Here is a 21048-nt window from a genome sequence, read left to right as displayed (position 1 = left end):
GGCGGGGCGGCGGGGCGGAGCGGCGCCATGGCGGAGGCCGCCATCCTGCGGGTGAGGCACTGCCGGGCCGACATCTTCTGCCGCCGGCCGCCGCCGCGCTGCCCCGCCTGCGGCCGCCCCCTGCGCGGCGCCGGGCTGTCCGCCGCCCCCCTCCGCCTGCCCAGCCCCTTCCGACACGGCCACCGGCAGCCCCGCGCCTTCCTCCTGCGGCCCACCGCCGGCACCTTCCTCGGGTAGGGCCCGCCGCGGGACCGGGGGGAGGCGGCTTCCACCTTGTGTTCCCCGGGGCCTGTGGGCCCGGCTGCGCCCCCCTGCCAAGGGCCTTCGCCCGGCCCGGGAACTGACCGACCAGACCCCTCTCTGGAAATAAAACCCGCCTTTTCCAGGTTTTCAGTAGGGTTTTGCCTCCCCCCTCCACACCTCGGGCCCGGGTAGCACCGTGGTGGCACCTGCTCTGGGACAGAGACGGGGCCTATCTGAGGGGGACGAGCGATGCTGGCATCCATCACCAACGCCACTGTCTGTCTTTCAGAGGATACGACGGAAAATCCGACCTTCATGTTGGCATAACCAACAGTCACGGTAAAAAACACTTTGTAGAATCATAGGATCGTCCAGGGTGGAGGGGACCTTTACCATCACTGAGTCCAACCGCTAACCTAACACTGCCAAAACCACTTTGTAGTTGCCTTTCAAAGCACTACCCATCTTCCATACCTCGTATTTAGGCTGTACGCCCAGTTTAGGTCTGCCCAGGATCATCTGAATTACATGGCAGTTAGTTCAGAGCCACCTCTGCTCCTGCGGCAGCACCTGGTACCTGTTAAAAACGCTGTAACATCCACGTATCTGACACTTTGCTGTTGAAGAACGTGCTTCCTCAGCCTGCTGCAGGTACCAGAACCGGGAGCTTAGCTGTTCGCTACAAAAGAGCATCACATAAAGATCAAAAAGTCTCAAGTACAAGAATTTATCTCATCTCACAGCAGTGAGCACACAGAGCTTCAAATCAAAGCCACAGACCTCTCGTGCTGAGGAGCTGCACAGAATGGAAGTGACAGGTGACTTCTGTTCCTGACACAGGGAAATAAAAAAGTTAGGCAGCCTACTTTTAAAAAGAAGTTTCAGGAAATGTTGACTTAAACACATTTTTTTGCTAATTCTAAAAATACCCCAATAAAAAAAATAAATCCCCACATTAAAAATCCTATCGGGTTCTCCAAGAGTAGGCCCACCTTGTAAAATCGCACTTGAGATGTTTATTTAATACAAAAGTGGTCTAATTTGTGGGTTTAAAAAAGAAGCCTGGTCATCCTTAAGTTGCTTTCCTTATCAAAAGACATCTGAAATTACATTATAAAAAGGAGAACAGGTTTTTGATTAAAAGCAAGCACTGCATTTTCTACTCTGTGGCCAGTGATGGGAAGCTAGGGGATAGCTAGTCTAAGGAAGAACGGCAGTGTGGAAAACTAGTAGTAGCTTTTATCACTTAAGAAAAAGGATATGGATGTGATTCACCAATCTGTTGGAGATTCCTTGACAATCTGTTGCTCTTCATTTTCAGGGGTGGTGTATAATTACAACGAAGAGGGCATTCACAGAGCTGAAACTGGATGGGAACAGTGCATTAGTATCCCACTAGTACAACCAGACATGTTTGGGCTTCTTCAGGAGTGGGATAAGCTCCTAGAGGAATTTTCTGTGGGAGAGGCCTGGCTTCCTCACAGGTATGTAGTTTAAAAACTGGGTGCAACAGGAGTTTTTAGTCTGGGATGATAAATGGGGCTATTCTGCTTCAGATCCTGTGAGGCTTGTGGTTCATTCAGAGCCTTGCTCCTTTAGAACACGGATTTCTAACAGCCCAACAGTGTCAGGCTGTCTTGAAACTTAGTGGCCTTCCTAAACAGAGAAAGAGTAATTTTAAGTCGGAAGTAACAAACTCATCTGATGGAATATGAAAGCTCTAAAACGTGATCATTTTAGGGAAGTTTTCTTCAGCAATAAAAGAATTTTGCATGAAAAAAAAACCAAAACAGTTCAGTGAAACATTACCTTTAAGAGTACGCTGCCAAGTACAGAAGTAGAAAAGTCCAGGCGCAATTCTATAATTATTTCTTCTAGATCTCAGTAGTTTGAGGTGTATTTTCTGGCTGACCAGCCTGGTGGGATTCTTGCCCAGATCATACATCCAGATGACTTCTTTGTTGTCAGTGATCAGAAATGGGAAACACACTCAGGCTCTTTTCCAGCTCTTCCAGCTGGTTCGTAACATTGCTTTGGATAGTTAAATGCAGAAAGACTTCCACATATTTTGAATTAAATCAGTATGTTCGAATGAGAACACTCGCTTCTTTGTAGCTTTCCTTGAGGTTAATGCCCAATGACAGTGTTACGAGTTGCCTAGCCCGGCTAAAACATGTGCTGCCACGTCACGGAGCCTGCTGATGACCAAGCAGCCTGTTCCGAGGAAACACCAGTCCTTGGCCTGCTCCTCAGTAACAGCACATGTAACAGACAGCCCATCCAAGCATAGGCCTGTGAATCGTTTAAGTTAATGAACACAAATGCCATCTTATATAAAAGAAAAAAAATCCCACAACAAATCAAAAGCAGGTTTTAGCAATTCTGTATGCACTCGACTATAAAATTTCAGAGATAATGTGATAATGTGTTATTTCCCCAGTACCAGGAGATGAAAGAATTTGACCTAGAATAGAATTTTTAAATGTCCATGACCTTGTAAGGGCAACAGTATTTGTGTCTCTCTAATACTCTTACAGTTCCCAGTGCCGTACCGTTACTACTAAAATTAACTTGATGTCAAAAAAGCATTGGTAGAAGGTGGGGAGATGTGTGCATCTCTTCTACAAACTTTTATTTGGTTTTCCTTAGTCTGCAGCCTCCTGACAAAGTGACCTACTTTTTCCACAAATAGACCAATGACCACTAAACTGCTGAAAACTGAACTTGTTTTTTTTTTTTTTTAAATGTTAAATTAACTCCTCTGTTTATTTTTTCAATGGACAGGAACTGTGCTAAACTAATCCTGTAACTCCTTTGGGTTCAGGCCAAGCCTGATTCTAATTTTCTTGATTGCTTTTCATTTACTGGAAGGACGGTAAAGAACAGCAGCAAAGAACAGCGGCCACAGCCACGACCAACAGTATCTTAAATGACTGAATTACTGAGAGATACTGGGTTTACTTGTCAGGATATAAAGACATACTTCCCAAATGTCATTTCCAGATATTTTGCATTGCACAGTGATGATGGCCATTCTTTAAGTTACTCGATTATTTTTCTTTAACAATTATTTGAAGAAAACCGTGACCTGTCTGGAACTGGGCTCAGGGTCCCAGGGTTGCTTTTGACAGCCATAGTCTTCAGATCTTGCAAAAACACCCTGTAAATTCCCAGGGCTGACAGGCAAACCTCGCAGAAGATTCACTGTGGCAACAGGGACCATGGAGCCACTGACAGTGGAAGGCAAGGAATGAGTCACAGGGCTAGGAAGAAAAAGGGAAAAATGTCACGGGATGAGGCAATTATGGAAGAAGGCTGAGGATTAGGCAGATGGCAAACAGGTCCATATCAAACACAGGTCCGTGGAAAAAGCAGCACTATGTGGGGGAGGGAATGGAATAAATTAGTGAAGCGGTTAGTGGCCAACATCATACATTTGGGAGAATCTGAGAAACATTCTGAGAGTGAAAAGAACAGGTAAGTGCCGTGTGCTCCTGGGTCAGGGTAATGAAAAAAAAAAAAAAATAAAGAAAAGAGAACATTTTAAATGGCTTCTCTTATTCAGTGAGTATTTCTGTCCTTGCACAATTGTCACAAGTTATTGCCAATGGGAGTTTGACTGGCACACTATATAGCAACTGTATCAACCAACGTATTAGCCATAGAATTTACTTGATTTTAAGTAAGCTTCCAAGGTAACGCTACACTGAAAGAAGTGCTCATGGTGGCACACAATTAACATTACTGCTGCAGGAAGACGTTTTCAAGATAATGAATAACAATACATGGAAGAGCAAAGGTTAACAAGGTAAAAGCCTAGTAAGTCTAAAAAATAAGAACTCATTATTGTAAAGTTGGCAGCCCTCTTTTTTTTTTTTTTTTTTTTTTTTTTTTTTACAGTTTCTAGTATCCCTGGCTGGAAAGTACACTTTACAATGAATAGAATATATTTAAGCACCAGCATTAAAGGGAAGTGGCAATATTTCTTGGAGAGCATGTGCTTCCTTATTGCACTCAGTAAAATATCCCCCCACGCGCAGTAATTAATGGATCAGCACTAACTCTTACTAACAAGATGTTTTTCCTAGGTATGAAGAACACGATCATAACTGCTACACTTACGCACTGGCATTCATTAACAGGGTACTGACCGCACAAGGGAAACGGCAAATGACTAAAAGTGAATTCACAGAGAAATTTGTGATCCCACAGACAAAGAAAGCTTCCAAATACATTACTCTGCATCAGGAGCTAACAGCTAATGAGTTCTACATTGTACCCCTTCCTGATCAAGAGGACCAGAGCTGAAAATGACAAGTATTAAAACATCTACAACATGCAATAGGAAAAGGAAGTCTTAAAGACTCCAAATCTCAGGGTTTCAGATGCCCGATCTACTTGATGTATTTAAAAACACAATTAACTGTATATGTGAAGCTGCACATCATGGAAGGATCAGGAAACTAAACTTGGGCATTTGAATGAAATAACATACAATGTACACACTAAAGAAAATCTCTATGGGAACTATTCATACAGAAAAATGTTCTCCTATTTATTTACATTCACATTTATATGGTCTGTTCTGTCAAGACACTTAATACCAGAAATCGTAACTGCTGTAATTAAGGGTTTTAACAAATGAACTGTGGTAGCTTAAGCTATAGCAAACCAAAATGTTTTTTTCTCCTGTCACATTTGTCTACTGATGAGTGAAAAAAGGGAATTTGTGCTTGCGTGCTGCTGAAATCCAAAGTCAATGACTTAATGCAGATTCACTACATGCACAGTTATTTTCCTTTACTTTAATTACTAATAAATATACCAACAAATAAATCCAGCCTCTTTGCCAGATACATTTCTTTTCCAATTCTTCTTTACATTTCGCACATTTACTCCTCAAACCAAGACAGATGCTTCGTATTAAAAGATAATAATTTAGTGTCTGTATCTGTTAGTATCTGTAATAAGCAACAGATTCCTCGGGATTTATCTGAGTTAAAACATTAGAACTTAACAAAAAGAAATTTAAAAGATCCTCCAACAGCACTTTTACCTATTGTACATTACACAGAAGTGTATGCTGAGGTCAAAATTCTGCAGTCCATAATTTTGTGCAATTTCACTTTATTTACTTACATTCTGGTTTAAGAAAATAATTTCAGCTTTTTTTCCACTCTACTAATTTCTGCAAAGTAAGCTGATTTTAGTCTAGATGCAAGTCCTGTTTTTTCAAAGGTGGAGAAGTAATCATAAATGACTGGGGTTTTGTCCATATCTAGTTTACACTTTTGTGTACACGAGCTGCATAAACCCTGCCCCCCAGTACTCTCTAAGCTGCACACACCACACTTCACACGTTCCCCCCCCTTCCATGTTCTTCCACTTCTTCCTAAATTCTAAGTTATAGCTCCTTTAAAAGCGTATTAAACAATAATAAAGACACAGTAACAATAAAAACAACCAGCTTGAAGTGCACAATTCAGCTGCTGTTTGAGACCGATCCACCCACTCCTAGAAATTATGGTATGCTATTTCTGAGTGAACCAGAATCCATACTTGATTTAAGTACTGTATTTTAATTGGTAAAATATAAATGCAATGGCGAGCATCAGTGCTATGGTACAACTATTTAACGGAAGTTATTTGATACAACGCTACTGAAGCATGAAGTAGAGTCATCTGCAGCTAGAAATAGAACACCTTGCCACGTACAATCAACACATACCTACCTGTTCAGCTTGAAAATGCTGTTATGCAATTAACATTTTCATTTTGCATCTTCCCAGTACAAGGCGTATTAAATGAAAGCAAAGATCTTCCCCTTTGAGTTGTACGTAGTTTCCTGCATTCTTGCCAAGGCTTTACACTCTAACCTGCCTAAGTAAACAAGAATGTGGGTTTGTGTTCGGTGGGAACAGTCTGAGTTGACAGAATCTTTACCAGCCCTAGAAAATTTCCTGCAACCAGGAGGTAAACCCCCTTTTATAGTGAATGAAAACAGCACAAAGAAAATCCAAACAGTGTCACTGTCACCAGCTATAATGTATCCCTGCTGTTGCAGCAAATGTGTTCTCTCACAACAGGGGGGAAAAAAATAAATCTAAAAAACTCTTAACAGTGTGGTGAAGGAAGGAAGCCTGTTGTTCAAAGGCTAAGATGGAATTCAAATGCCTGAATCTAAAACAGCAATACTTAAAATGCAGCGTAGCTGATACTAAAACCTCCTGGCTCCACTTGAAAGCCAGCTGAATACCTGCTGGGTTGGTTTTGTTTGTTTTCCAAACATGGCTTAGCAATAGCAAACACTGTATTTAGGAACCTGCAATCTACACGATTAAATCTTACAAAAAGACAGAAAATAGGAGACGCCTGGTGTAGCAAAGCAGAACTGCTCAGCGCTGTCCTGTGTCTCACACAGCGGGGTCTCCCAGTCTGTTTTACAACAGGTCAGGGCGAAAAGAGCTACCAGTGCACTATGGAAAAAAACCCCACAACGTATGGACTACTGTAGTTGCTGGATAAAAGAGAAAAAAAGCAGTGATGAAACTGAGAATTATACTTGCCAAGCTACAGAGACTGACTTCCTCTCACTAGCTCAGCAAATCTGCCATTATTTTCCACACAGCAACCCATCCTCAACAAAAGCAAAGGGCATCAGGGTCCTGGGGCAAGATTAGGCCCTTCCTTCCAAGGAGGAATCTTGTGCTGCAAAGCCCAAGTGAAGCGTGACATGTTACTGAAATGGGGAGAGGTGCCCCAGCACTCCCTACTGCCTCACACCTAACATCGCTGTTAGCTGCTTAGACCCCACAATTAATTAAAATCTTTACACATTCTGGGAAGAGTTCCTCAATTCTGAGCAGTGCTTGCAAAAACAACCACTTTTAGGACCAGTAAATTCCAGGGCCCAGGCACCTAATGTGTTACGCTGCTCAATATTGCAACAGCCAGATCTCTCCCCAAATCTAAGTTGGTGCAACTTCATCAAGGCTATGAAGTCAGGTTTTGGTTGAAAAACGGTACCATAGGCATTCCAAAAGGTTAATTGACTCACTGTAATTACTGCTGATGTTTAACTAGCTTTAACTAGTTAAAAACCAGCATTAAACTTGATGACTATCAAGTTTAAGTCCTCGTTTCTGAAGAAATGTAGGACCCTGTGCTGAGCTACAAACCGAATTTAGCCTTACAATTCCCAACCTTGACTCGAAAGAATCTGGGAGGTATTCCCAGAAAACTGTTGGATACCTCATCGCTTCGGCTTTCGGGCAGACACTCAGGTTTTGGACTTCATGGCTCTGCAGGCCGTAGTGCCTACTCAGCACTAACGCCTGGATCTGTCAGAATATTAAAAATACTAATTACTAATCACTGCAGTCTAGCCACCATTCAAAGATACACATCTGGAAGTTTTAAGGAAACAAAACAAGTATTTTGAGTTGGGACAAAGCTTTAATTTTTCCCCTTCCTATGCATTATTACAGTTCAGTTAAGTTTTTCAATAAAAAATTCTCTCCAGTAAACATGATATATCTCATTTTAAATAGCACTTATACATACCAACTGAATACGTCGATAGAAACTGTTCTGAGGCAATGGTTCATCATGAGAAGATGAGGTAACAAACAAGACATGATTTTAAAAAAATAAAAAGTTTTTTCTACAGAGTCAGTTAAAATTCATCTTGCTCACTGCGCTCCCGGGAAGAAACCCAACGACTTACAATCAGTTCCTGAAATAAAAAACAGCAGGTACAGATAATCAGCAAGGGATAGGGATTAAGCCTTTAGCAAACTGATGTATATTATGTGACCATTGAGAAATTTTAGTAAATTACTATGTTTGTTCCTGAAGTGAGCTGGTCTCTCACATAATTTTCTCCCTTCATACAGTTTAAAAGAGAGACTTACAGTCTCCACAGGTATCCCTGTTTCCCCATGCAAATGCTTACATTCACAGTAGCAGCAATATAAAAATTTAGATTAGATGATCTTAACGTGTTTAAAGAGCCTGCAATGCACTTCTCATGCCTTGCGGCAGAAAGGAATCTTGTTATTTTATTGCAGCTAAGAGTACAAAACCCAAAGCAACAGCTCAAAGAGACTCTTACAGTTAGCTGTCCAGCTGCCCCAAGACAAAGCGAGAAATAATTACTCACCTGAACCTTAATTTTTTTCATACATTCTGGGGTTGACATCTCTTCTTCAGTCATGTCAGATGGTCTAATCAAATAGCACAACATAAGTTCCTGGTGGTAAACAGAAAACATGAACACATGAATTTCAACTGATTTCTTTCTATACCACGTTTTAGATCAATTAGAAATGCAGATACCAAGTTTGCTACTTCTGCAAACCAAGTTGGGGAGAGCTGTATAACACATATATCTCATTTTCCTTATCAAAGCATAATATTGCTATAAGATAAAGTAGAATTGTGACACAACACCTGAGCAGCGTGGCTGTGAGTACGGAAGCACTAGGTATGAGCCTCTATCAAAGAGAACATCTTTTGGAAGCTTTCAGTTTCACTGTTCAAAAGAAAATCCTGGTAGATGGAGAGGGCTTTAAAAACAAGCGGCAAGCAGGAAAGAAGTGTCCCTCGGGTTTTTCTTCTATTCCTCACACAACTTTTAACATTCCTACAGTGAACAGAACTTTAGTAAGTTCCTTCCAGAATTACCTGGACATTGACAAAGGACACTCTTGTTTGCCTACTGGCAACTGAACGTGTTCTTCAGCAGACTAGAAACAGGAGGATTCTCTTTCCAGCCTCACTCCAACTGCCTGTTCTTTGGAACTAAACTGTACATTTATTGTTACAAAGCTGTTTTAAAAATAGCACCTTACACTTACCTTAGAAGCATTAACAGTTGTTCTGTTCAACCCAGACAAGCACTTCCAGCTGAGCGGTCTGCGAAGAGAACCTTCAAAATTATCATCAACTAATTCAGCAATGACGGAGTAACTGGAAAACAAAGCAGACGGGACAATTCAGAGAAAGAAAATGACCACTTTAGGAAGACCATGAAACTTAAGAATTAGAACCTAAAACTTGGTGTTAAACAATATGCCAGTATGCAGTAAGCAAGTTGTGAAACTTAAGTCTCTTTCTGCTAGGAAAAGAGGAGAAAGGGTGAAGTTGTGAATATGCTTACGGGCACTTACCCTCCCCACCCTTCTGCTGATGTCAAGCATCCCTTATGAATGAACTAGTCAGTTCAACCCGACTAGCTAATGAACAAAGACAATTATCATCCCTTAAAAGATTTTTCTCCCAAATTACATAAATTATCCACATCGTGTATTTTTAAAAGTCAGTATTACTAAGTCAAATTACTTTCCTGAGTGCATTCACCATATGAATGCCAAATACGCTCATTGCAGCTTTTAATTTTTAATCTTACCACTGTTATATGACTTCAATGAAATTGTGTTATTTAGTGCCTTTGCTAAAAAGGCTTTTGCATTCCCAGTATGAAGGCACCTGGCAAAGTGTTTTGAGTGAAGAATATGTGCTTAACCAGTGAAGATACTAAATTCGTGTGAGAGAAATTTACTAATTTGAAAACAAGAAATTAGATAGGAACATGAGCTTCAAACCTTGCATGATAGAAGGGAGGGCCTTTTCGATACAGCACTGAAATGAAAGAGAAACACCTTAGTTAGACAATCACAGAGTTGCCGAGTTTAATACCGGGGTCCATAAATATTTTCAAATGTTTTGTAAGGTTTAATTACACAAGACAGAACCTCAACACTTTTGAATTCTGCTCAGAATTAAGTTGTCCCAGCAAGTGGAGAGAGAGAGGGAAGAGACAAAAAACCCCCATAGGAGCAACAGGGTGACAAGGGCAGAGGAGTGGCAGGTAAAAGATAAAGTAGAAGCGCCAAAGGACAGTTAGCAATTGCTGTGGGAAAAAATTTAGGATGGAATTTAATTTCTCTGCAATAGGCTCATGCTTTTAATACTGTATTCACAAGAGAAGTTGAGCCAGGAGTACATGTAAAAGATCAAAATAAGCCATTGAGTTTCTGTTCCAAGCAAGCAAACATACATTTTCCACAAGTTTTAGGAGAGGCACAGGGCACAACTTCTTCCACACTGCCCACCAGACCCACTAAAAGTACCTTCTCTGTACAGGAGTACACAAGAATCATCACAGCTGGACTGTTCTAACTGACCTAAAGAGTTACATTTCCTCTCTCCCCTTTGTCATGAGCTTGTAAGAGGGGACTGTCTTTAACTAGTGCAGGTTTTCTCATACAGCTGGCTAGCATAGACCCTGTCAGGAAAAGGACGAGCAGTACTTCGTTCCAGTAACAACCATGATTTGCACATTATCTATTACAAGCAACTGCAGTAATATCAATTCTAAGAAGGTACTGCCAAAGAACAAGAAGCCAGAAGAGCTCAGGAGTAAGAAGCCCATTAGCCTAAACTAATCCACTTCCTTTGCCTGGCACAAATCCAAAAGCAGTTATATGCTAAACAACAAATTCAGGACAGAACATGAATGGTGAACAGACTAGCATCAATTTCACATATACATCAGGTGATCAATAGCAAAATGCCATCTACAACCCAGAGTGCTAAGATCAGTGACGCTGAATTCAGCCAAACCTACACACTGATCTAATGGACTTGCTCAGCACAACCTTGACATACCTAAATGCACAAACCCCAATATTTTAAAACTGCTGCAGCAGTATTAAAACACCTGCTGGATTGCATGTACCATTAAAAAAACATTTCCCTTTATGCACATTTTCCTGTAACAACAGGCATTACTGTACTGTTTACGTTGACATGAGCTGAGCGTAGTTCTTGAATTACTTAGCAAGGGATTATGGACACTATGAACTATTATTTCTGTAAGATTAAAACCCTTACCATTAGCAAGCCCCTTCCCCTTGCTCCCCTCCCCAAAATAACCCATACAGAAAAACAGTCTTAGCAGTAAGTTCAGCAGAAGTCCAACTTCGATTAAATGAGAGATAAATTAGATAAGTAATGAGACGCACGGACCTTGATGTGCATGGGGATCTAGATGCAAACCTGCTACTCCAGAGACTGTCATATTAATACTGCAGATGTATTTAGAGGGGATAGAGAAACTTGGAAGGGAATTTCAGTGCAATCCTGTATTAATTATTAACCCCATGAAGCAAAACAATGGGCCTTTTGAGCTACCTCCTCAGCTACTGGGTATGTGATGTTGTACTCCACTCCCCCTAACTTTATTGCTAACCCGGAGGAGCCAAAGATGCCTTTTGCCAACTGCAAGTACCAAAGCCTGATCCCGTCATGTAGCTCCTCATTACTGAATTCAGCTTTGGCACTGGAGTCCTGTACTGCCCGGAAAGAAGTCAGATGCAAATGATTCCATTTTTTTTTTTTTTAAGGAAGCCACTCACAGAGATCCGTTCCATACTTCAGTCCGACTTTGGGGACCCAACCCTTACTGCGGAAGTAGTGATAGGCCATGTAAGTAGTTTTAAAATCGGGCTTCACTTCACTGAAGATTTCCCATAGCTTCAAAATAGTTACGGGCTCCTAAAAATCACAACCAAAGGCATTAACGTGACTATATTAATATTACAGCAGATCTAGAATACTGTGTGTAGCAGACCGTAACAGCCAAATATCAAATACCACAGTTCACTGCAAAGAGCGTGGACTTTGGACAATAAAATATGGAATCCCTAAATATAAAGAGAGAAACCTCTTGGTCCATTTAGTGATTTCCCATTTCACGAGCAGTCCCATAATGCCCTTGTTTAAAGGAAAATCTGACAAATTTTCAACTAGAAGCATAGGTTTCAATTATTTTGTCATTACATTAACAGTAGCTTGATATAGATTAATGCTTAGAACTCCAAGGAATTTTCCTGTTTCAGGAAAGGGAGAGTATTCACCATGTTATGCCTCCCATACTTGCTTTCCCCATATTTCCTAAATTACAACAAAAACCTTTCTTTGCAGAAAGGCTGTACATAGCTGTATTTGCCTTGGTAAACAAAACTTTCAGACCAATATTTCATAAACAGATATATGATTACTTTTAAGAAATACTTCCTAATTACTCTGGTGTTTCCTCCTTCAGAATTAACAACACAAAATACTGCCATAGTAGGTAAAAATTTCAGACCAAAACATATCCAAACTAATGGCATCCCCAGTCATCCAAAATTAACCAAATCTCTTACCTCACCATAACAAATACTTAAACATCCCAGAGCATACACCAAGAAAAAAGCCTGAAAAAATAAACAGAGTAAATTTAACTGATAGCTAGACTCTTCCTGTAGTTTATATTCCATGCAAGAACAAAGCCTCTAATTAATTTTATACAAGAATCCTAAAGTCAAATAGACAAACAAGTTGCTGAAAGTTTCCTTTGAGATTTGTCTTCGTGACCTTTGAATTTCAACTGACACAGCACTACAAAAAAATCTATGCAGGTGCTGTAGACTCCCGAAGGCACCAAATTAAAACTCACACATATGAATATATTTAGAAGCAGAACAATCGAAGCAGGATTTATATAAATGTTATATTCCTCGTATTTCTATACTTAACTCCTATCACTGGTCTCTTTGTCAGTGGAATTATCCATTTAAAGCAAACGGGGTTGGACCCTACATATTTTTTTTTAAACTGTACCATGTAATTATTGCAGGTGATTAGAAATAAATTGAATGACTAAGAGAATCCAATTACTTAGGAGACATGGTAGAACCCTGCATTTCAGTAACAGGTATTCAATTACATAGATTAATGTTTATGTTCAGATTAAAAGTAAAACAACTTGTACTGCACTTGAAACATACCTCTTCCAAGCTGAGTTGTAAATATTCAAAGATTCTGAATGGATTTCTTCTGCATACTAGTTTTTCCTTCTTGACAAGCTACAAGAAAAAAAATTACTATATTACTAAAACTTTAAACTGGAAAAAAACCTGAATTCTGAAAATAGCACTGATGATACAGTTTTTCTAAAAGATTAGGATACTCTTTATCCTTACATTTTCTTGCACACGAGCAGAATCATCTTCATGACATAAGCTACCTTCTTCTTCCTCTTGTACCAATACATATTCTGGAGCACATTCTTTTGACTTGATCATCTCACAAGATCTTGGCTCAGTGTTCTCCCTTGCCTTGCAGCTGCACTGCACGAGAAAACCATGCTTCTGGCAAGACACTTCAGGTATCTCTTTCAAGCCAGTTTGTTCCTGTTCTTTAGAGCCACTTACAGCCACAGAATCAAACGCTGGATCTCCTCCTAAACAGGCTTTCTTGTAGCCGTTGTTCTGATTCTCAGAACTTAGGGCTACTGCATTTCCAGTATCTGTAGATGATTGCTTGGGAAGCTCTGTATTTTCTGTATTTGGGCCCTTTCTGTTGCAACTATTACCAGTTTGTTCAGCTCCATCCTCTTCCAAAAACGGTAGCTCAAGAGGTTTAGTGTAATTTTCAAGAATTTTGGTAACCGAGCAGTCATCAAATCCTTGCTCTTGCAAAATACTTTTAGCCCACTGAACATGACGCCGGTACCTGGTAAACAAGTAAAATAAATTAAAAGTTCTAGGGCATTATAGTCTTTAATTATCATCTTAAAAACAAGCATCTTGAAAACAAAAGATTCAGCACAGTTCTCAAAACAAATCTGAACACCCCCCCCAGTAACTGCTATGCAAAATACAACATGCACAATGTAATAGGCCTCTGTCATCAGGAAGCTGCAGATGACATCACTGAACATCAAGATTCTGCTACTTTCTTTGGCTTTGTTTTGCCTTTTAAATTTCTGCGGCAACAAACACTGTTACCAATGTTGCACAAGAACCATGCATTGAGGACTACACAGGTTCAAGAAGCAAGAACTTCACCAGGCAAATATTTCCTCCTCCCACTGAGGCCTTATGCCTGAATTCCCTGCAAAAACACCTTGGTCTCAGAACTTGCATGAATAAAATATGCAACAAGATGTTGCACACAGAGCTCTTGCACACTTCATCTGTTATACAGCTAATTACTGAGAATAGTATCTTCAAAACACAGTCTTAACCGTCTTTGAAACAGCAATGGCGTAGCAAAAACACTAGCATAAAAATCTTAAGCAGAAACTACCTTCGGTTTTGACCAAAACCCTCACATCCCTGAGAAATAACAATAATCCTAACAGCAAGATACTAGCTACAAGCTACAAATATTTCTAATATTTTTCAAGTATGATGGAGTTTTCAGTGCCCCTTCAGTTATTTCTCCTTGGAAGATAACATGAATATCCAGTTGAAGGCACTGATTTGCATTCTGTGAAAGTTACAGGTAGCTGAGCACAGCTGTCCTTACTCAAACCTGGACAGCTCTAGTACAATATTCTTTATTTCCCAAGGCAAAATCATAACACAGCAATTACAGACAAGGTAATGAAGAACTACAAAGACAATTAAATGCAGATTTCATGTGTCAACACAAAATATAAGTCCCTCTATAATTCAATGCTGTACTTTTTGTTATAAAAAATACTCCTCTTTGTCCTACAATTTAATTACCATATAATTTACACTTACAGATCTCTGCTGAGACACATCACGATGCATTTTCTGCACCAATGTAACTGCACTTTCATTGATGCTCAGCTGTATTTGCTGGCATATCAAGCAGTCACAAAGTACAGTAATGAGAATGACAAAGGTTTCTGCAAATAGTAGTAACTGTAGTAGCAGCAGTAGTAATATTGCTACTGTTTCTCTTTAACTATAGTTGAGGACTGAAGACGCGTAACTTTAAAATTTAAATAAAGTAAAATTTTTAGCACTATCATCAGATTAAAGCAAACAGTAACTAACTTGCACACTCTTACAGTTAGTTCATATACTATTCAAGTAGAACAAAAGAAGTATGTTGTCCAACACTGTTTTGATAAATGTACAAACTAGCAACGTTAATAGAGACTATGAAAAAAACAAAACTAAAACATTTATGCATTATACAAGTCAAGAACTGCTTCAGTCCACATTAGAATAATTCAACAAGGAAATGGAAGAGTTACTTTAAACAGCCTGCCCCAGAACCTTCTCTTTTTCCTCCTCAGCTGAGAAACAAGTTTATTATGCCTGATATTATGATTAATTACCCATACTACCATGCACGCACTCAATCTTGGCTTCATTTCAGCAATTAATATCTGCAAGCTTACAAGAAAAACCATGCTGAATATCACATACTCTATTTCTAGTTTTTCTAATGCTATTTATAAATTAAATACAAAGAAAAGAAATAGAAGCAAGCCATCAGCATTTATACAGCCCACAACCTAAAAACCAGTAAGAAAAAATATAAAATAGAATAATCTGTTTCATAAAAAAACCAAGAATAAATTAATGCAAATTAACTTACTTTTTGGATGTAATGATAGGCAAGTTTACGTTAGCACCTGTATAAAGAAAAATCATACATTGTTTCATCAATATGAAAATGTTTTCATGTGATTTTGATCATTGAGGTAATCTGCAGCCTAGTAATTACCCCCATCGTCAATGTTCTCTGCCATGTTGGTCCCACTTGTATTCACGAAGGACAAAGCAGAACTACAAAAGGTACAGAGGTAACAGCCTGCACAAGAGGAACAACTAAATGCACTACTTTTCTCCAGCCCATAAAAAGACAATTACCAAGGGATATGATACAATCCAGCGATGTCTACTGAGATTTAACTGCCACGGAAAAGACAAATAAAGAATGACAATCTATAAACAACCAAGAGCAGACCAGCTATATACAGATTAGAAATTCCACATATTCTTGCCTCAAGATTTTATGGACACTAAAATCTACATATTAAAACCAAGAAAAACTGGACATTTTTATGAAGAAAAGTCCAAGGATGATACCTTTGCTTACAGACTTCCTAAGCAAGAAATCAGTGAAGGCCTGGAGAATGCACTAAGGATCTACTGACGTTTCCTTTTTTCGTATTTTTCCTAGGCATCTTGTACTGCCCATCATCAGGTATGGGGGGACAAGATCTCTACTTGATCTGACCCAGTAGAGATATTATTTTTCTGTGTGTAATTTATAAACATATATCTGAAATGAGTGAAGAAAGGTGAAAAGTACAATAGTAATGGAAGTACAAATGGGCACAACTTACCTTGCCACTTAGTAACCAGTGAAGGATCTGAAATGCTGTACACTGGTCGACTTCTTGAAAGGATACCTTTACCAAAATAGCCCTTCAAAGAAAAGGAAAAGTCCTTATTATATCATCTGGCAAAAATTAACTTCTTTCTAAATAGAAAATGTTTACTGCCAAGACCAGCTGAAAAAAAAATCAAACTCTGCAGCATTTCTCTGCAGAAATTCTGCAGCATTTAAGCCTTGCCTAAAGCTTGCTGCTTCGCTTCTGATAACTAGTTCAAAACCTATGTTTAAAACACTAAATTTAACATGCAAACAGTGTACACCACCTTGTTGTAAAGCTGCTCAATATCTTCAGGGTTCCTCACAATAACATTGTTGTTAATGATTTCAGCCTGGCATATTCTGAAATCCTTCCCACCTACATCCACAGGAAAGGGAGACTCATAGGACTCAAAAACTCTTCTTTTCCTTCTTGGGGGATGAAAAACTGCTTCTGCCATTTCCTAATATTAATGTTTCCTCCTAAAAAAAAAGTAGAAACAAAACTTTTAATGTTCAGGAGCTCAAATTCACCCATTTTTACATGTTTCAGCAATATTCCCTTCCCAATAGTAAATTAGCAATAAATCCTACAGCACAATCCAAGTTTAATTCTGTAACTATTACACCAGACAAACATAAGCAGCGATTTGCTGGTGTTATGTGTTAATCTTTTTCTCTTGGGCATTGCAGTATCCCCTGAAGACCAGATAAGGATAGTTGGTAGCCAAGAGTTTACAAAGTAAACATCAAGATGAAAGGCAAGCACATAAACTGCTGAAAACATTTCAAGAATAAAACAGACGAAATTAGTAGAAAAGCAGAAACCACAGTGCACAAGTGCCTAAATATAAACTGTTTTTGAGTAATTACAGGAATAAATTTTGAAGAAAGAGAGGTGGCTTGGCAGGTTTGCCTGCTTTAAACAGGGCACCCCTTTCCACAGGGAGACCGGACAGACTCCAAGGCTCTCTGGAAGCGCTGAGTAACCTTCACAGACAGACCCTCCGAGGAGCCAGGGTGGGGGGGGTGTATTCTGGCTGCAGCTACGATCTCCATACCTACAGCCCTGCCTCGGACCAGCTAGAGGCAGAGAGGAAGATAAGCCCTGCAAAGGCCCGGGCCTGACCTCGGTGGGATAACAGAAACCCACAGCTCCTCCCGCTCGCCCGCCGAACTAGGCCCAGCCCCAAGAGCAGGCCCAGGCCGAGGCCTAGGCCCAGGCCCGGCAACGCGGCGCCTCACGCCCACCCACGCAACACCCAACCCGACCCGCCGCCGGCAACCCCACCCGGGGGCGAAGTACCGGGGAGCAGGGGCGACCCGGCCCGACACCGCGGCTACCGGGCGGCCACAGGCCGGGTGGCGCCGCTCCCCCGTCGCCATAGCGACCTCACGCACCCGCCGCCGCCGCGCGCCCCGGGGCCGTGCGCAGACGCGGCCGCGCGCGCGCCCGCCCGCCGAAGGGGGGGCGGGCGCGCGGCCGCGTCTGCGCACGGCCCCGGGGCGCGCGGCATCTCCTCAGAGCCGTGAGGGAACGTTCCCGGCGGTGGGTATCTCTGTGGTAGCTCCCTTCCCGGTGTGGCGGGAGGCGGCGTCGCCAGCCCCGAGGTGCGAGCAGAGGCAAGGCAGGGCGGTGTGTGGGGAGATGGGCCGTCCCTGGGCTGCCGGTTCGGGCGAGGAGGTGGCTGCCGTGGCAGAAGGGCAGGGTTCCGCGGTGTTTCTGGTTGCTGCCGGCCCTTGATGCTGTAGTCGTGTCACCAGAACTGCAGACCAACCCGTGCTGGCGATTTAAAAGTAATAAAGTGAGAGGGAAAAAAAAAAGTGACATCTTGTGTGGAACACCCATCCTGAAATGAATGATGAGCTTCATAATGAGGGGCATTTGAGATACAGGGGTGGATGAAATTTTATAGCTGTGGGAGGTGAGGCAGAGAGATAATTTTTGGCTTGAAGCAATTGTTTTTGGCTCTGTAACAAACCCTTGACAAGGCCGTGACTCATATAACTGCCTGGGATAGTGCAATGCTACTTACACAACTTGTTAACAGAGGTAATTGTGATCATGCAGCTTATTACCAGAGCTGAATTCAGGAGGACGTGGTGGTGCAATTTAAAAAAAAAAGTACCTGAATGAAATGCAAAGCATTTTCACTGGTTAGTGAGGAGCAAACATCCTTTTTTCTGTTTTGGTAAGCACTGAACCTGTTACTGGTTTGAGCCTTGCTCATCAAATTCATAACTACAATGCAATTACTTTTTCTTCTATTGAGGTTCTGTTGTGAGGTGCCACTATCAAAGGAAGAGGATCAAGACATTTTGGCTCTAGGGAGACAGACTCTCAGTAGAGAAATCGGATTTTCAACAGAGACATCAGTGAATTCAGTGATGAAAAGTTGTAAAAATACATCGTTCCTAGGAGGTATTTTGTCTCTTATTCTCATTTTCTGGACAGACAGGGAGGGCAGTAATGGTTATAATGCCATGCAGGGAATGTAGCGCAAACATGAGAGTGCTAAGCTGATATTCTTACAGTTATTTCCTACAGCGGTCCACTTTATATACCAGCTTATGAGCGTTAATTTATTTTGAATGTTGGTTGACATACAAAGTCTTGAAGCTAAACCACAGAGGACCCCAATGTGTTCCTGCCAACAAAGTACACAGCAGTGCTCTGATAACTTCAGGTTCATTCTTGCAGCTCTACCATTAAAATAGTGGTGAATTAAAGTGATCTAGGTAATGACATGAAAGTAAGTATCAAAGACCTCAGTCTGTTTCAAAATTCCATCTAAATTCGTCAAATTGAGTAGATTTTAAATGGAAGTAGAGTTCATCTGTGCTAGATATATCTGTATTTTCTCATTGTGCAGACACATTACGATGAGACGTACATTGAAGTGAGAAGTAGACAAAACATAAAAAAACTATAGGTCAGTTGCTTTCCTTCACATCTCATTATCTTCATACAGCCTTGAGAGGGAAACCGCAGCATACGCCATTCAGTCAATTAACTGAATCACACTCATACTTCTTTAACCAAATATCTGCTCCCGTTTCTGATTACAAGCCCAGATTGTGCTTCAACCAGAAATTTTGCTATCTGAAGGACGAGCTGTCTTTAAGATGAGTCATGCCCACTTTTTTTTAGAATATCAATAATTGTACAGACACGTTCACAAATATCTGGATCTCCCTTTTTATGATGAGACAGCAAATGACAAGGCGGCAGCTAAATGACTAGGCCACGGCTCTGAAAAGCAAACCCTTAAGATGACAGTGAATCACAAACTGGGAATGAGTCAGAAATGTCGTATTGCTGCCAAGAGTCAAGAAGAGAGTGACAAGAGTGACCTATAAGGAAAGACTGAAATAACTCACTCTAGAAAAGGTAAAATGGGCAAAATAGACCCTTGCAAAGAGGGAGATGTGCATTGTTCTGCATGACCACTACAAAATAACAGAAGGAGCAAGGAGATTATCTTGCAAAATAATATTGTACCTGTGAGGTGAGGACGACACTGTCGTTACCTGGGAGGATAGTATTATGTCCATCACTGGAAATTTTAGGAGCAGGTGAGACAAATGTCTGTCAGGAACAGTTCAAGTAAAGTTGATCCTGCCTGGAGACAAGGGACTGCACTAAAAGCACTGAAGATCCCTTTCATAGGAGTTTTCAGGATTTAACCTTCCAGGAGGTTTTCTGATCTCTGCAGTGCGGCAGAAAATGCCATACTCGATACTGCCCTATAGAGGCTGAAAGCCTGCAGCTTTTGTTAAATTGACTTTCAGCTTTCCAGTTCTGTTTTGCAGTCTTTGGTTCAGAAATGTCATTGTGAGAACAGACTGTTTCATGTTGTCTCTGGCTGATTCATTGCTTCTAATGCAGAGTACTCAATTGCTTACTATTTCTTGATACTCAGCTGAATCATTCCATTGCTCTTTATTAGATTAAGGTCCAAACCAATGTCAGAGTTCTGAAAAAAATTAATGTGACCCTCTTTTCCAAATCATGATGAGAACAACTTGGTTGTAACTCTTCATTCCTAAAAACTCATTGCCTTGAACTTTGACACAGTTGCCTCTGCTGCACAGTTTTCAGTTGTCCATTGCCTGACTCCCAGTGTCCTGATGTTTATATTGCCATCCCCAAAATTTCCTACAGCATGGTCCCATGTGGGGACACTCGTGCCCCCATAGTAGTGCCTCTGAACTAGCAGTATGTCTTCCCAGGGGGAAGCTGCTAGCTTCTGCTCTGTGGTGTTACAGGATTCCTCAGTCAGGGATAGAAGAGTAGAACTAACATATAGTTACAATGGAAAAATATGCTTTTACCATCAGGCTTATTAAACTCCTTCTATGACCACGTACGCAGTAATATATTTTTAAATCTATATAAGCGTTCGCAATCATGTACTCTCAGCCCTTTTGTGGTGTATTGTGTCCTTCCACAATAGCTTATATTACAAAGTTCATCTGGAATAATTTAGATTAAGCATTCCGTTTATACAATAAGAGCTCATTTAACATTATATTAACTAATATTTAACATTATTTATGTTAAATTAACTGATATTGACTGATTTTCATGCTGTGAAGGTTCTGCTGACA

The 21048-nt window shown here is 40.7% G+C and overlaps 2 protein-coding genes across 6 annotated transcripts; one reads left to right on the top strand and one right to left on the bottom strand.

The window, feature by feature from the left end:
* The first annotated feature begins 9 nt into the window (after positions 1 to 9).
* Positions 10 to 5082, top strand: MKRN2OS (MKRN2 opposite strand). 2 transcript variants are annotated; one of them, XM_074152385.1, is made up of 4 exons: positions 10 to 233; positions 533 to 582; positions 1565 to 1727; positions 4386 to 5082. In XM_074152385.1, exons 1-4 carry the CDS (start codon positions 28 to 30, stop codon positions 4549 to 4551), a joined length of 585 nt encoding a protein of 194 aa, XP_074008486.1. In that variant the 5' UTR covers positions 10 to 27; the 3' UTR covers positions 4552 to 5082. The 2 variants fall into 2 exon arrangements, with proteins under 2 accessions (XP_074008486.1, XP_074008485.1); XM_074152384.1 differs by having other exon boundaries at positions 4332 to 5082.
* Positions 5083 to 7682: 2600 nt separating this feature from the next.
* On the bottom strand, positions 7683 to 17868 carry TSEN2 (tRNA splicing endonuclease subunit 2). 4 transcript variants are annotated; one of them, XM_074151610.1, is made up of 13 exons: positions 17744 to 17858; positions 16725 to 16920; positions 16409 to 16490; positions 15655 to 15691; positions 13506 to 13806; positions 13275 to 13421; positions 13080 to 13157; positions 12456 to 12506; positions 11664 to 11802; positions 9849 to 9885; positions 9102 to 9213; positions 8405 to 8494; positions 7683 to 7978 (listed from the first exon to the last, which is right to left on the bottom strand). In XM_074151610.1, exons 2-13 carry the CDS (start codon positions 16896 to 16898, stop codon positions 7919 to 7921), a joined length of 1308 nt encoding a protein of 435 aa, XP_074007711.1. In that variant the 5' UTR covers positions 16899 to 16920; positions 17744 to 17858; the 3' UTR covers positions 7683 to 7918. The 4 variants fall into 4 exon arrangements, with proteins under 4 accessions (XP_074007711.1, XP_074007712.1, XP_074007708.1 ...); XM_074151611.1 differs by having other exon boundaries at positions 17729 to 17843; XM_074151607.1 differs by having other exon boundaries at positions 13275 to 13806; positions 17744 to 17868.
* Positions 17869 to 21048: the final 3180 nt, after the last annotated feature.

Source organism: Numenius arquata, chromosome 8 (genome assembly GCF_964106895.1).
Source record: "Numenius arquata chromosome 8, bNumArq3.hap1.1, whole genome shotgun sequence".
Lineage (NCBI taxonomy): Eukaryota > Metazoa > Chordata > Aves > Charadriiformes > Scolopacidae > Numenius > Numenius arquata.
The sequence above is the reverse complement of the archived record's forward strand: the minus strand, read 5'-3'. Positions and strand labels throughout refer to the sequence as shown.